The sequence below is a fragment of the Pan paniscus genome, chromosome 8 (genome assembly GCF_029289425.2).
Source record: "Pan paniscus chromosome 8, NHGRI_mPanPan1-v2.0_pri, whole genome shotgun sequence".
Classification (NCBI taxonomy): Eukaryota; Metazoa; Chordata; class Mammalia; order Primates; family Hominidae; genus Pan; species Pan paniscus.
The window spans coordinates 126,721,861-126,737,214 of NC_073257.2; the positions used below are offsets into that span (position 1 = coordinate 126,721,861).

The 15,354-nt window shown below is 36.8% G+C and overlaps 1 protein-coding gene across 2 annotated transcripts in view; it reads left to right on the forward strand.

The window, feature by feature from the left end:
- The window catches only part of FHIP2A (FHF complex subunit HOOK interacting protein 2A), a 79,398-nt gene that overhangs the window by 22,344 nt on the left and 41,700 nt on the right, over nt 1-15,354 (forward strand). For both annotated transcript variants that reach the window (XM_055092322.2, XM_034931563.3), the window contains exons 8-14: nt 1,435-1,549; nt 2,079-2,155; nt 2,241-2,433; nt 2,626-2,795; nt 3,158-3,301; nt 4,723-4,813; nt 11,256-11,399. In XM_055092322.2, coding sequence (XP_054948297.1) covers nt 1,435-1,549; nt 2,079-2,155; nt 2,241-2,433; nt 2,626-2,795; nt 3,158-3,301; nt 4,723-4,813; nt 11,256-11,399 — 934 coding nt within the window. The remainder of the gene's footprint in view (nt 1-1,434; nt 1,550-2,078; nt 2,156-2,240; nt 2,434-2,625; nt 2,796-3,157; nt 3,302-4,722; nt 4,814-11,255; nt 11,400-15,354) is intronic.

The following is a 15,354-nucleotide window of genomic DNA, read 5'->3' on the forward strand; positions in this document are numbered from 1 at the left end:
GCACCGTTACTTGTATTTTCCCATAAAGGTGACTTCTTAACACCTACATTTTAAAATCCATTTCTATTTTGCAATGGTAGAAGTCTTTGAAAAATTGAACACCACTAGTGATCATTAAATGGGAATATTTTCTTGAAGCTTGTATTAAATTTATCAGTCAGTGGTAATGAATTGGTGTGGGAACAATCCAGCTGTTACATAGTTAAGATATTTTTATTTTGTCCATTTTACTGATCAATTTTTAAGGGCTTACATTAAAACCAATAATTTTAACTGATTATTAAAAACAAAAAACCCTCAAAGAAGGAATCTCCTTTTAAAATAATTTCCACAGCCTCTTGAGCAGTCTAATCTGTCTCCTGGCCTGTTTGTACAGAATCTCTTCTACCTCATTCTTTCACCTCTTCTTCCTACCTTTTAGACTCCCCAACTTGATTATCATAGGGAAATATGATTATTGCAGAACGTTTATAAGTTATTAAAAAGTATAAAGCAGCATAAACAAGTTGCCCATAGTCCCACCACCTGTAAGCAGCCTAAGGTTTTGACATAATCACCTTTTATTGTATTTCTCTGTATTTTTAACGTGTCTTTCTTTTTTCCACTCTATTTTCTGTCAACATCTATAGGGCAGACCCACTTGTTAACATTACGACTGTATTGCATTTTAGGGCAGGAAGAGAAGTAGTCCACTCGCTATTTCTGTTTGTAGATCCCCATTTACCGTTCTTTTCTTCCATCCCAGCAGCTGAGAACCTCCATCTTTTTGTTGATGTTACTTGGTAACATTTAGGGCAGGAGTATGAGGAGCTATCCCAGTGTTTTTTCTCTTGCAGCTCCACTGTTTTTTTGTTTGTTTGTTTTTTCTTTGAGATGGAGTCTTGCTCCATCGCCCAGGCTGGAGTGCAGTGAAGCGATCTTGGCTTACCGCAACCTCCGTCTCCCAGGTTCAAGTGATTCCCATGCCTCAGCCTCCCAAGTAGCTGGGATTACAGGCATGAGCCACCATGCCCAGCTAATTTTTTTTTTTTTTTTTTTGTATTTTTAGTAGAGAGAGAGAGAGTTTCATCATATTGGCCAGGCTGGTCTCGAACTCCTGACCTCAAGTGATCCACCCACCCACCCACGTTGGCCTCCCAAAGTGCTGGTATTACAGGCATGAGCCACCACACCTGGCCTCCTGCAGTTCCATTCTGCTTTAACCTCTCTTCTCCTACTTAATACGTGAAAATTATTTACAGCTCTTATTTAAAAGATTTTCTCTTATCTTTGGTTTCTTTTACAGAATCCTCTTCTCACTGTCCTCCAGCATTTCCTGTGTGAATGTACCATACTATCTGAGTGTGTTCACGTGCCTTCATTTTTCCATACATTCTGAATAGGGTCCATGCTTTTGGATAACTTTGGACTTAGCAATTCTTCCTTGTCTTACAGCTTGGACTCATACAGTCATAAAGAAGATGCTTCAGCATTTCCAGGAAAACGAGCCTTAATTTCATTTCTTTCCTGGTTTGATTATTGTGATCAGCTCATTAAGGAAGCCCAAAAGGTTTGTAATTTTTTATTGTTTTTTGATCATTTTAAGATATAAATATCTATTAAGTGAAATTGGAATCCCTAATTTATATCCCAAATACATTTTAATTGTCTTAGAATACCATGGTCAGTAAAATAAGTAAACAAAAAAGTGTATATGTGTTTGTATGTGTGTATTACAATTCCAGAATAAATCAAAGTTCAAGTTCTGCCCTTTTATATTTCCTTAAATATTATGGTACAGTACTTTACAAAGTAACACTGATTTCCCTTCAGTCCTGCTCTTTGGTGAGATGTTAATACTATATGGACATTGGAATAATTTTTCATCCTATTCCTCTTATTCTTGGAAATTTAGAAAAAAGTGTAAATAACCCAGTAGCCAACATCTAATCTAGATTTATATGCCACCAATAAGAGGGTCATTAGGCAAGTTTTATCTTTCCACATTAATTCAGTTGGGAGTCCAAACTGATTTATTGATGTTACAAATTAGTCTTTCTTTTATATTAAAAAAAAATGATGTTCCTACTATATTCTAGACTGCTGCTGTTGCTCTTGCCAAAGCTGTTCATGAAAGATTTTTCATTGGTGTTATGGAACCTCAATTAATGCAAACGTGAGTAGCCTGTTTTCTTTTGAAAAAAACCGCATCACTGTGTCATGTTATTTTTGCCCACTGACTATCTGTTCATTATGCTCAGTTCTGAGATGGGTATTCTCACATCCACTGCTCTGCTTCATCGCATCGTTCGGCAAGTGACCTCTGATGTTTTGCTTCAAGAAATGGTGTTTTTTATCCTTGGAGAACAGAGGGAACCAGAAACTCTGGCAGAAATCAGCAGACATCCTTTAAGGCATAGGTTAATTGAACATTGTGATCACATATCTGATGAGGTAAGCTACGTAATGATTTAGAATTGGACTTAGATTGTTTGAAATACTGGTTTTAATGTATCATTCGTGAGATGTTTTCAATACAACCTCTTTTATTGGCTTTAGAAATTGAAAGCATGACTCACAAGATGGTAAGAAGAGTCACTTATGTAAAGACATTTTTCAGTTAGCTTTTATCAATTTTGGTTTCAGATAAGCATAATGACATTACGAATGTTTGAACATCTTTTACAAAAACCCAATGAGCACATTCTTTACAACTTGGTCTTGAGAAATCTTGAAGAAAGAAATTATACAGAATATAAACCTTTGTGCCCAGAAGATAAAGATGTGGTAGAAAATGGATTGATAGCAGGAGCAGTGTAAGTTTCCATCCAACTCCGTGAGTTCAGCATTTCATGTAGAGATAGAACTTTCTCTCTCCTCTTATCTATCTCCCTTATCCCCAAAAGAAATACCTCTTACAGTTTAAAAGTTCTTAAAAGTAAAATTAGATGCATTGATACTACCATCCTTTTACATTACAAATAATATTGTGTATTCATTAGACCCAATAACAAAATAGTATAGAATGTTAATTTGCCTAGAAAATATACATAATTCCTTAATCCTTTATATTAGCAAAATTATGTAACATTTTCTAAGAACATAGCAGAGAATCTTTTGGTTTAGAAAATGTCATAATAAAATAGTGCTTTTTTATGTGTCATTAAATTTAACTTAGAGATCTGGAAGAAGATCCATTGTTTACTGACATTTCACCAGAAAACACTTTGCCAAACCAAGAGTGGCTTAGTTCTTCACCTCCTGCTACTCCAGACCACCCCAAAAATGATGGAAAAACTGAAGTTCATAAAATTGTAAATAGGTGAGTTGCTATATAAAATTTGACTTCCATCTCTCTTACTTGTTTTTTGTTTTTGTTTATTAGTAGTATTATTTTTTGAGATGGAGTCTTGCTCTGTTGCCCACGCTGGAGTGCAGTGGCACAATCTCTGCTTACTGCAACCTCCGCCTCCTGGGTTTAAGCGATTCTCCTGCCTCAGCCTCCCAAGTAGCTGGGATTACAGGCTCCTGCCACGTCACCCAGCTAATTTTTGTATTTTTAGTAGGGACGGGGTCTCACCATGTTGGTCAGGCTGGTCTCAAACTCCTGACCTCAAGTGATCGGCCCACCTCGGCCTCCGAAAGTGTATAACATGTAAGAGCTCTGCTCTTAGATGGTTACAGAAATCTCTTATGAACTTGATCTTCTTTAAAGATTATGTCAGTTTTTTGGTCTTGCTTATGTAACAAGTGCCAGGCTGCGGGCAACACTTGATACTAAGAGAAAAGCTCTACTTAATATTAACTGTGGTTAAATGAACCCTCAAAGTTCCCTCCCCCACCTTTTTTTTTTTTTTTTTGAGACAGAGTCTCACTGTGTCGCCCAGGCTGGAGTGCAGTGGCATGATCCCTGCTCACTGCAACTTCCGTCTCCCGGGTTCAAGCGATTCTCCTGCCTCAGGCTCCTGAGTAGCTGGGATTACAGTCTCATGGCTACTACGACTTGACCTCCCAGAGTGCTGGGATTACAGGCGTGAGCCACCGTGCTGAGTCATCCCATTTTTAAAAAATATAAACGGTTTAATTTTAAGTAATTCCCAATTGTAACAACATTGAGAATTGCTGGTTTGATAAGATATACTTATTAAACATGTGTGCTAAGTGTTGGGCTATTCCTTTTTGTTAGTTCGTGGTTTTATGTTTTTTTGAAAGTGCCCTTTTCTGTGGCAATTTTTTTTCTCTCTTTTGCTTCCCTTGCAGTGTTGTCACTGATATACCTGGTTCTGGCAGGTGATTTTAGAGAAAAATTGCATGTGGCTCAAGATGCAAAATTAGGGTACATAAAAATCTCAAGTTCAATTACTTAAAACCAGTTTCCTGAGATTAACAAATATCATGGCAGTCTGTCATTATACAGCAATCTGAAGAGGAAAAAAATGTCTTTCTTAGGCTTATTTCTATTTTAAGTGGAATTGGTAATTTTTAAAACCTTTAAAATAATGAGAATATTTAATCAATGAATTGTAAAACTTATCAGGAATTAACAACATATAATTTCATTTCTCGGGTTTCCATTTGTATTAATACTTAGCTGAACTTACGATATCACTAGATGCTTTAGTACTTATAAAGTTATTATTGAATTATGAGAGTATTGATTATGGTCTTTTTCACTTCTACTTTTTCCTTTTTTTTTTTCATGCAAATGGACATCTTGCATAATTATGGCCGTTTTCATTTAAGTTTTCTCTGTCTGGTACCGGATGACGCAAAATCCTCCTACCATGTTGAGGGCACAGGATATGACACTTACCTCCGAGATGCTCATAGGCAGGTAGGTGAAGTCACTAAATGTTGGAAATGAAATCTAAGAATAGACACATGCACACCCCTTGTCACACTGCCCACCACCACTGCTCCAAGGAAATGACTTCATTCTTATTAAAAATGAGACCTGGGCCGGGTGCAGTGTCTCACACCTGTAATCCCAGCACTTTGGGAGGCTGAAGCGGGTGGATCACTTGAGGTCAGGAGTTCGAGACCAGCCTGGCCAACATGGTGAAACCCCGTCTCTACTAAAATACAAAAATTAGCCAGGCATGGTGACAGGCGCCTGTAGTCCCAGCTACTCAGGAGGCTGAGGCAGGAGAATCGCTTGAACCTGGGAGGTGGAGGTTGCAATGAGCCAAGATCGTGCCTGGGCAAGAGAGCAAGACTCCATGTCAAAAAAAAAAAAAAAAAAAAAGACCTGGTATCTGCTATAACTACTTTTGCTTTGTGCAAGTGACCTTAGTTTGCACTTCACCGATTGTGTGTCTCCATCTCAAGATTTCTTTATGCTCTTTAATTTTTTCCCACTTTAAATTATATCTCACCCGGATCCATTTCTCCTACTGATCCAAAACATGATACCTTAATAATTCTACCCACCATGCACCCTTGATCCTCATACACAAGCCATTATCCTTTTCTCCTTCATTCTGATGCAGACAGTGATTCACAAGTATAGTCCCTCTGCTGCCCAGCTCTCACTCCTTCAGCCCCGGAATTTCACCTTTCTACCTCACTCAAACGACTTGCTCAAAGGTTTGCTTCTAAATTAAGGAGGCTTTTCTCATTCTTCTTTCCTCTTTATAGCATTTTACATCGTAAGATTTTAAAAATTGTATTAAAAAATTCCTCCTGCAAAGAAAACTTGTATTGAGATAAAATTCAACGTTTTAACTATTTTAAAGTGTACAATTTAATGTTTTTTAGTATATTCACAATGTTATGCAACCATCATCACTATCTAATGCCAGAAGATTGCTATCACCCCAGAAAGAAACCCTGTACAAATAAAGCAGTCACTTCATATTGACTCCTCCTCCCCGCCAACCCGCAGCCCTGGCAGCCGCTCATCTACTTTCTGTCTCTATGACTTTGCCTTTTCTTGACATTTCACAAAAATGGAATCATACTATATGTGACCTTTTCTGTCTGGCATTTTTTACTCAGCGTAAGGTCATGTTTTCAAGTTTCATTCAAGTTGAAGCATGCATCAGTACTTCCTTTCTTTTTATGGCTGAATAATATTTTATTGTACAGATATTTTGTGTATCTGTCAGTTAATGGACATTTGGGTTGTTTCTAATTGTTGATTATTATGAATACTTATGCTGTGAATATTCCTTTTTTGTTGAATACGGGTTTTCCGTTTTCTTGGGTATATGCTTAGTAGTAAAATTGATGGGTCACATGGTAATTCTATATTTAACTTTTTTGAGGAACTGCCAAACTGTTTTTCACAGTGGTGGCACCATTTTACATCACACCAGCAGTGTATGAGGGTTCCAATTTCACCATTTCCTTGCCAATACTTACCATTATTCTTTTTAAATTTTAGCTACCCCAGGAGGTGTGAAGTGGTGTCTCCTAGTGGTTTTGATTTACATTTCCTTATGACTAATGACGTTGAGTACCTTTTCATATGCTTAGCAGATACTTGTACCCTTCTCTGAAGAATATTTAAATCCCAGCCAAGTGTGGTGTCTCACACCTGTAACCCCAGCACTTTGGGAGGCCAAGGTGGAAGGATCACTTGAAGCCAGAAATTTGAGACCAGCCTTCACAATCCCATTTTTACAAAAATTTTTTAAAAAAATTATCCGTGTGTGGTGGCATGCACCTGTAGTTCCAGCTATTGGGGAAGCTGAGGCAGGAGGACTGCTTGAGCTCAGGAGTTTAAGGCTACAGTGAGCTATGATGGTGCCACTGCACTCCAGCCTGGGCAACAGAGCAAGACCCTGTCTCCAAAAAATAAAAAAAAATCCTTTGCCTGTGTTTTAATTGGGCTATTTGTCTTTTTATTGTTGAGTTGTAAGAGTCCCTTACATATTCTGCATAGTAGATCCTTATCAGATACATTATTTACAAACATATTCTCCCATCTGGGAGTTGCCTTTTCAGTTTCTTGATAGCGTCCTTCAACACACAAAAGTTTTTAATTTTGTTTTTTTGTTTGTTTGTTTGTTGTTGTTTTGAGACAGAGTCGTGCTCTGTCATCCAGGCAGGAATGCAGTGGCACGATCTCGGCTCACTGCAACCTCCGCCTTCTGGGTTCAAGCAATCCTCCTGCCTCAGCCTCCCGAGTAGCTGGGATTACAGGCTTGTGCCACCACGCCAAACTAATTTTTGTATTTTTAGTAGAGATGGAGTTTCACCCTGTTGCCTAGGCTGATCTTGAACTCCTGGCCTCAAGTGATCTGCCCACCTTGGCCTCTCAAAGTGCTGGGATTACAGTTATGAGCCACTGCACCTGGCCAAAAGTTTTTAATTTTGATGAAGTGCAACTTAACTATTTTTTCTTCATGCTTTTTGTGCCATACCTAAGAAATCATTGCCTAACCAAGATTACATAGATTTTCACCTAAGTCTCTAAGAGTTTCATAGTTTTAGTTTATCCATTTAGGTCTTTAATCTGTTTTGAGTTAGTTATTGTATATAGTGTGAGGTGGGGTCCAGATTCATTTTTTTTACATGTAGACATCCAGTTGTCTCTGCAGCACTTAGTGAAAAGGGTATTTTCCGTGTATTGACTGTAAGTGTAAAGTTTATTTGAGGACTCTCAATTCTATTCCACTGACCTATGTACATGTCCTTATCCCAGCACCACCCTGTCTCGATTACTGCAGCTTTGCAGTAAGTTTTGAAATTGAGAAATATGAATCCTTCAACTTGCTTCTTTCTCAAAATCGTTTTGGCTATTTGGAGTCCCTTGTAATTCCATATGAATTTTAGGATTACTTTGTCCATTTCTGCAAAAAAAAAAAAAAAAAGCAGTTGAAATTTTTGTAAGGCTTACATTGAATCTGTAGATTGATTGGAGAAGTACAGCCATCCTAACAATATTAAGTTTTCCAATTCGTGAACACTGGATGTTTTTCCATTTACTCAGGTTCTTTTTAGTGTTATTCAACAGAATTTCATAGTTTTCAGTGTACAAGTCTTGCACTTCCTTCATTAAATCTATTCCTAAGTATTTTATTCTTTATTGTAAGTGAAATTATTTTGTGAACTTCATTTTCTGATTGTTCTTTCCAAATGTAGAAATGCTGCTGGTTTTGTGTATTGAGCGTCTATCCTGTAACTTCGCTGAACTTGTTTAAACCACCTCCCACCTCCCACCCCAGCCCTGCCATTTCAAACTTTCTCCTTTCTTAAGGCTTCTGCAGCATCATTCTTTGCTGCTGCTGCTTTTAGGTGTCAGGTGTCATTTTTACTCTGTCCACCATATTATGATGTGGCCAAAAAACCAAAAATATCTATCAATGGCCCTCTTTTCTATCTTCATTCCTTTGATGTTCTTTTGGTTTAACATTCATTCTGTCATGAATTCTCTATCTGAGGTGTCCCCAAAGCTCTAGCCTCAGCCACTTAGGTGTTCTTCTAAGACCTCAGACTTTATCTTTCCAAAGCAGAACTTATGATTGATGCCTTTAACACTGCATCTGCTCCTTTGTTTCCTGCTGTGGTCAGTGGCATATCCATCCTCCTGGTCATTCAAGGTTTGTATTTCAGAGTTGCCTGGGATTCATTCATCTTCTATTCTCCTTAGCCTCTAGTGTATTGCCAGGTTGTATCAGTTTTGCCCCTGCTGTATCTCTCCTGTCTGCCCCTTCTCCATTTTTGCTTTTTGCTTTCAGAATCCTAGTTTACATCTTTATTACCTCTGCCAGATTGCAGTAGCCTCATAACTTGTTTCCTCAGCTTGTTCCTTCTGCTTAGAAGCCATTAACAGATTAATCTCATTGAAGTGTGGATCTGAGAACCCCTTCTTTATTAACTCATAAAGTATAAATACTTAGACATCAAATCTTAGAATTCAAGATCCTTTCAGATCAATTTTCCAGCCTGCTTTTCTATATTTCTTACTATGACTTTCACTTGCTATCCAAGTATAACATTTACGTGCATTTATTGATGCTATTCTGTTTGCCTACAAGGTTCTCCTCTTATTTCTCACCCACCATCTGATATCTATATTTCTACACTGTCTTCAACATCCAGATTAAATGCCAGCTTGTGATTTATTCTTTTTACCCTCTTCCTCCTCTCCCTTCCCAACAGTAAAGGTAACTACTCGTCTTCATGCTCATGGCATTGTCTCTAATCTTTTGTGGTCCTTTGTGTTTTCTTTCTTGCCTTTGGGTTATAAGGTAATAGTCAGTCTCTTGAGGCTAGGATTCATGCTTGATTTACCATTAAATCCCTCAAAATATGTAGCTTAGAGCTTTATACATTTTACAATATCAGTAACTATTTAGTATTTGTTGAATAAATAACCAGAATAAAATATTTCAAAATTTGAAGAGAATTTTAAAATTTACAGTCTAAATTTTAAAAATTCTCAAATCTGAAAAATGTACATTTAATTTTTATTTAAATTCTTTGTATTGAAGTATCCTATTATATATAACTAATCTGCATATGCACATAGTTAATTCATAATACTTTAATTCAAGTCCACATTAGTACATGAATTCATCTGCATTAATACATGAATAAATTAATGGAGTAGCAAGTAACATTCAAATAACAATCAAGTAAAGACAATAAAAGTAAAATATATCTTTTGGCAGTACCGATTGGATTTTTAAACTGCTTTTATTCTTTCTGTAAAGTTTCATTTCCATTTTGTGATTACAAATGCAGTTATAATTGTTTCAGAAATATTAGAAAAACCAAAAGCTATAAGAAATTATAAGTCAGAATATAAGAAGTGTTAATGTAAAAATGATTTCTTAAAAATTGAGATTTGGGCCAGGCACGGTGGCTCACGCCTGTAATCCTAGCACTTTGGGAGGCCGAGGCGGGCAGATCACTTGAGGTCAGGAGCTGGAGACCAGCCTGGCCAACATGGTGAAACCCCGTCTCTACTAAAAACACAAAAATTAGCTGGACCTGGTGGCTCATGCCACTGCACCCGACCATTTTCTGTTTTAATTTCAGGTAATTTCTAAACTAGAGAAGTCAAAGTAATTTTGTTTTATTAAATAAGGAGAATCTGAAGAGGGAAGGAATATAGCAGAAAACAGTGCTTTAAATTTCTTTTGTTTCAATTCAAGTAAATTACATATTGGGGGAGACTTTTAAAATTCATTTTTATTATATGAAATAATCTTGTGCTTATAAATATTCACACTGTTTCACTGATAACTATCTGTAGTGAAAGACCAGGGTTTTTTTTTTTTAATTTCCAATCTGTCACAGACCAACACTTTTGTAAAATGCAATAAAAATGAATTCCTGGCCAGGTGCGGTGGCTCATGCCTATAATCCCAGCACTTTGGGAGGCCAAAGCAGGCAGATCACGTGAGGTCAGGAATTCGAGACCAGCCTGACCAACACGGAGAAACCCCATCTCTACTAAAAATACAAAATTAACCAGGCGTGGTGGCACATGCCTGTAATTCCAGCTACTTGGGGGGCTGAGGTAGGAGAATCGCTTGAACCTAGGAGGCGCAGGTTGTGGTGAGCCGAGATTGTGCCATTGCACTCCATCCTGGGCAACAAGAGCAAAACTCCGTCTCAAAAAAAAAAAAGAATTCCTATTGTAGAAAAATGAAGAGAAAAAAAGACACAAAATACAAACCCTGATTATTTCATAGTTAGATTCAACAGACATAAAACTCTTCATAGTCAAATTGTTAGGAACGTTTTTAAGCGCTTGCTCTTGCTTTTTGTCCTCATCTCATTGTGGACGGTAGTGAACACTTTGAGGACCAGCACTGGTCGATGGACCACCTTTGAGTAGCACTGTTTGATCCTATCATAACATCATGCCTAGTGTGCTAGTGTGCATTCATTCTAGGAACGGCAGGCTTGTCTTCTCAAATAACATGCATCAGTTCATCTGTGGTATATACCATTTTAGAATAAATTTGAAAACTTGGCTAGGTCTGACTTTGCTTTTTAAATGTCCTCTAAATCGGTGATGAAAGTAACTAAAGAGTTAAATTCCTTTAAAGGAAAGAGCTGTTAGGGGTATTTTAGTAAAGTTAAAATATGTCTCTTTTTCATCAACTTATATTGGTAGCAGCAGTTAATATAATCTTACCTGTGCCCCTAGTCACAGAAAGATCTGAGTCATCTCTTCCCCCTCTCCCTTGGCACCTGAAGCATAGCAGACATTCTGCATTCAAATGGTTTTTTGTATGCCTATTTGAGGAAATCATTTCTATTTCATCTTAATTTGTTTTTGTTCTTTAATGATTCACATGCTTTTTTCCCCCTAGTTCCGAGACTACTGTGCTATCTGCTTAAGATGGGAGTGGCCTGGGTCTCCAAAAGCATTGGAAAAGTGCAATTTAGAAGCCGCTTTCTTTGAAGGTCATTTTTTGAAAGTGCTGTTCGACAGAATGGGAAGAATTCTTGATCAGGTAATACATTTTAAAATACTAATTTTCATATTTTTTTTTGCCATTCACCACAGAATCATCTCAAGTCTTAGTAGATCTTCAATAAAGTACTTTTATTGTTTTCTTACTTTTTCCACTGGATGACTTTTTCATGAAGCTTGATTGCCAACAACTGGCAGATTTCTGATGCATTCTGTATGTTAAAAACATTTATTTGGCCTGACAGCTGCTTGTTTATTTTACTTCTCATGATAGGCCATTGTCTTAATATCCTTAACACATTTTGGAGATGATTAGGACTGCTTTTCTTTTTTGACTTGCTTAGCCTTTTAGTTAGTACATTTAGTACAAATACAGATGCTCAATTTGGAAGACCCTAAATGTCATTTCAGATTGAATCTTGAACACTGGTCTCAGTAAAATTACAGAATAGTGTTAGATGAACCTAGCTCTTTAGACAAAGCTTGTAAACGATACTCATTTTCATAAGGGAGAGGTGAAATAGAAAAGGTTAATGTACTCCTTTAAAGGTGGATAAAAATCACCATCAGCTGATAAGTTGCTACGTACATCTCATCTGACTGTTAGGAGAAATAAATTTGGGATTATGGAATCCCTCCTTCCATCTCTCATTGGCTCATAAGCTTAGTGATGAGAGAGCTTTGAAATGCTTGACTCATTAGAATCTAAACCTGAAAGAACACAACTAGCATAGTACTTTCCTCAGTGTGAAAACTGAGTGGACCAATTTGGAATTAATTTTCAACTGTATGTTAAAGTACGTGTTCTTTTTTTAGCATTTTAGTTAAATATTTATGTGAGCATAGGGAGTTGTAAAAGAAATTTACTAAGTAGGCTGTCTTCAGTAACTAGAAAGTCAAATAAAGAAATTGTAATCTAAGAAGTATTTCACAATGTTAGAGTTTAGTCAGCGTTGTTTCTGACAGTAATCTCTATAAGAGACCAGGTCCTTTTTTTTTTTTCTTTTTTAACCTCTTAATAGCATTTGCTGTATTTCTAGTGTTGCTTGGTTGGTCGTTTTAAACCTGACAACCAAAGTATAAAAATCTGGCTATTAATAGGTATTGTGGCCTCACCTCATGGCTGTGTAAACCTCCTGGGTAGCCAGGATGCATCAGTTTATTGTGGTTTGTTTTTTGTTTTTGTTTTTGAGCCAGTTTGCTAGGCGTAGTTTAAATCAAGCTTGTTGCTTGATTAAGCTAACAAGCAAGAGGTAATAACAATGAGTATCAAGACAGTAATGTTTAGGAATTTTGACCGAAAGTACTAAAAAGGAATCTAAATTTTAAAAAGTAGTTTCTGAATTGAAAGATCTACCCTGAATCTTCAATCTTGAGCACTTTTTCTCTAGTTTGTAGAGTGCTGGCACAAAAGGATACATTGAAAACAGAATATCTGAAATACTTAAAATACTTTTCAATTTCACCAGATAGCACTTCATAGCACAGCACTGATTCATAGACTGTTTCAGTCATTCTTCCTGTAACCGTGTATCATAGGCAAGAGAGATTTCTAGTGTTATTTTACAAATGAGGAATCTCTGGTTTCAGTTATGTGACTTACAGCTGGTAAGCTATGGAGCCCCGTCTGAAACCTTTTATCTTTAAAACTCTTGAGCCGGGTGCAACTGTAGTCCCAGCTACTCAGGAGTCTGAGGCAGGAGGATTGCTTGACCCCAGGAGTTCAAGGCTGTAGGGCGCTATGATTGTGCCTAAGGATAGCCACTGCACACTAGCCTAGGCAACATAGTGAGACCCCGTCTCTAAAACAAAATTAAAACACAAACAAAAAAAAAAACCCTTGATTTTCAAAGCCTTTTGGGTAAGAACATGGTATAGTCTGATCTCAGAGATAAAACACAAGTCCTAGAAAGCTAAGCATTTTTGGCCTAGTTTTACTTTCTTTCTTTCCTAAACATTTTTGCCGAGAGTGATACTTGCTTGTAGTTTCTTTTTTTCTTTCTCTCCCTATTTCTTCTTCTTTTTTTTTTTTTTTTTTTTTTCTGAGACCGAGTCTCGCTCTGTCACCCAGGCTGGAGTGCAGTGGTGTGATCTTGGCTCATTGCAACCTCTCCCTCCCGGGCTCTAGCGATTCTCCTGTCTCAGCGTCCTGAGTAGCTGGGATCACAGGTGCACACCACCACGCCTGGCAAATTTTTGTATTTTTAATAGAGTGGGGTCTCACCATATTGCTCAGGCTGGTCTTGAACTCCTGACCTCAGGTGATCCACCCGCCTCGGCCTCCCAAAGTCCTGGAATTACAGGCATGAACCACCACACCTGGCCTTCTTCTTTCTTCTTTTTTCTTTTTCTTTTGTTTTTCTCTTTGCAGGGCATTTTCTTGGTATAGATTCCTAATAGGGTCTAGGTAACTTGACTGAGATTAAAAATTTAATATGAATAGTTTGGCAAGTGGCTAATGTCTTCATGCATAATTGAGAACTTACAGTATCAAGTATTCATAACACTATTGTGTTATCACAATGCTAATTTAAAAAAATTCATAATACATTTACTATTGTTTGTAATGGTGGTGATTTTAAAAAGATAGTAAAATACTAAAGCCCATAGCAGAATGTAAAGAACACTGGGAACATTGTAAGGAAGCCAAATCTTGTCCCTGCCCTGAGCGTGATGAGTTTGAATTTGATCGAGTAACTTAGCTACTTGTCACATTTTCTAATTGTTAAAGTGAAGTTGATACTACTTTTTTAAGTCAAAGTTTATTATCTCAAAATTTGAGTTCAGTCCAAAAACATGGGCCAAGTCCATTTGGCATGTCAGAGAAATCTGGCTTGCTTTCCTTTCAGGTAAATACTGTATAAAGTATAAAATAAAGGGACCTCAAGTAATAGATATAAACACTTAACTACCAACAACCACCAAAAAGGCCAGCTTGTTTTAAAGTTATTACCAGTAGGAAGTAGAGACCATTTCAGAGTACAGTGAAACAAGTTTATCTTGTTGAAATTTATTTTCATTTTTACTACATTGAGAAATAATCTGTGTCAGCCTTAAATTTCTTAAGCAACCTATGACCTACATTTATGTTAAAATAAACTACAAACCAAAGTAACACCACACAGAGAAAATACAAAGTCTAAATAGTAATGTATTTGTTTAAAGCCAAATTGTACTGATTTATTTATTTAAGCACCTGCAGATGGCAAAATTTAGTGACCTAAAAATCTTAACTACCTGCAGTGAAGAGTCATGTACAATTCTGGACTTAAGTTGTATTTTAAATTTTTTGTACTTTTTTTTTTTTTTTTTACTAAATGCATTCTTTTAAATTATTTTTTGTAAATGATTCCTTCATACCTAAAATACAATTTAATGTGAATTCATTGTTTATTATGAGTTGAGTCTTAGAGAAGGCTATTCTGTTGCAAATATTATCAAGGGAGGAGGAATGGAGAGAAGTTGGTTAATGAGTCCAAAAGTACAGTTAGAAGGAATAAGTTCTAGTATTCAGTAGTACAGTAGGGAAATTAGTTAACAAAAACGTATTGTATATTTCAAAGGAGCTAGAAGAGAACTGTGATGTTCCCAACACGAAGAAAAGATAAATGCTGGAGGTGATGGATGTCCCAGTTACCCTAATTTGGTCATTACACATTACACATTGTGAAATGTATCAAAATATCACATGGACCCCCCCAAAATAGGTACAATTATGCTATATCAATAAAAAATACCCAAAGCCCCCAAGTATTACCAAGTAGGAGAATTTGCTCTTAAACTATCCTTTACTGGGAATACACATTTCCTTTCAATTACCTTGCTTACAGCTAGATTTTGAAAAAAAATAATAAATGACTTGGAGCAGTTTTTAATTCTTTAAAAAAATCCATGTTCATGGATCTAGTAGTAAGTTAGACTAAAATGGGCCTTGTACAGCATAGGACTTGAGAGTTTCTGTTTATGTAACAAAACATGTTCATCGTAGCGTCTGT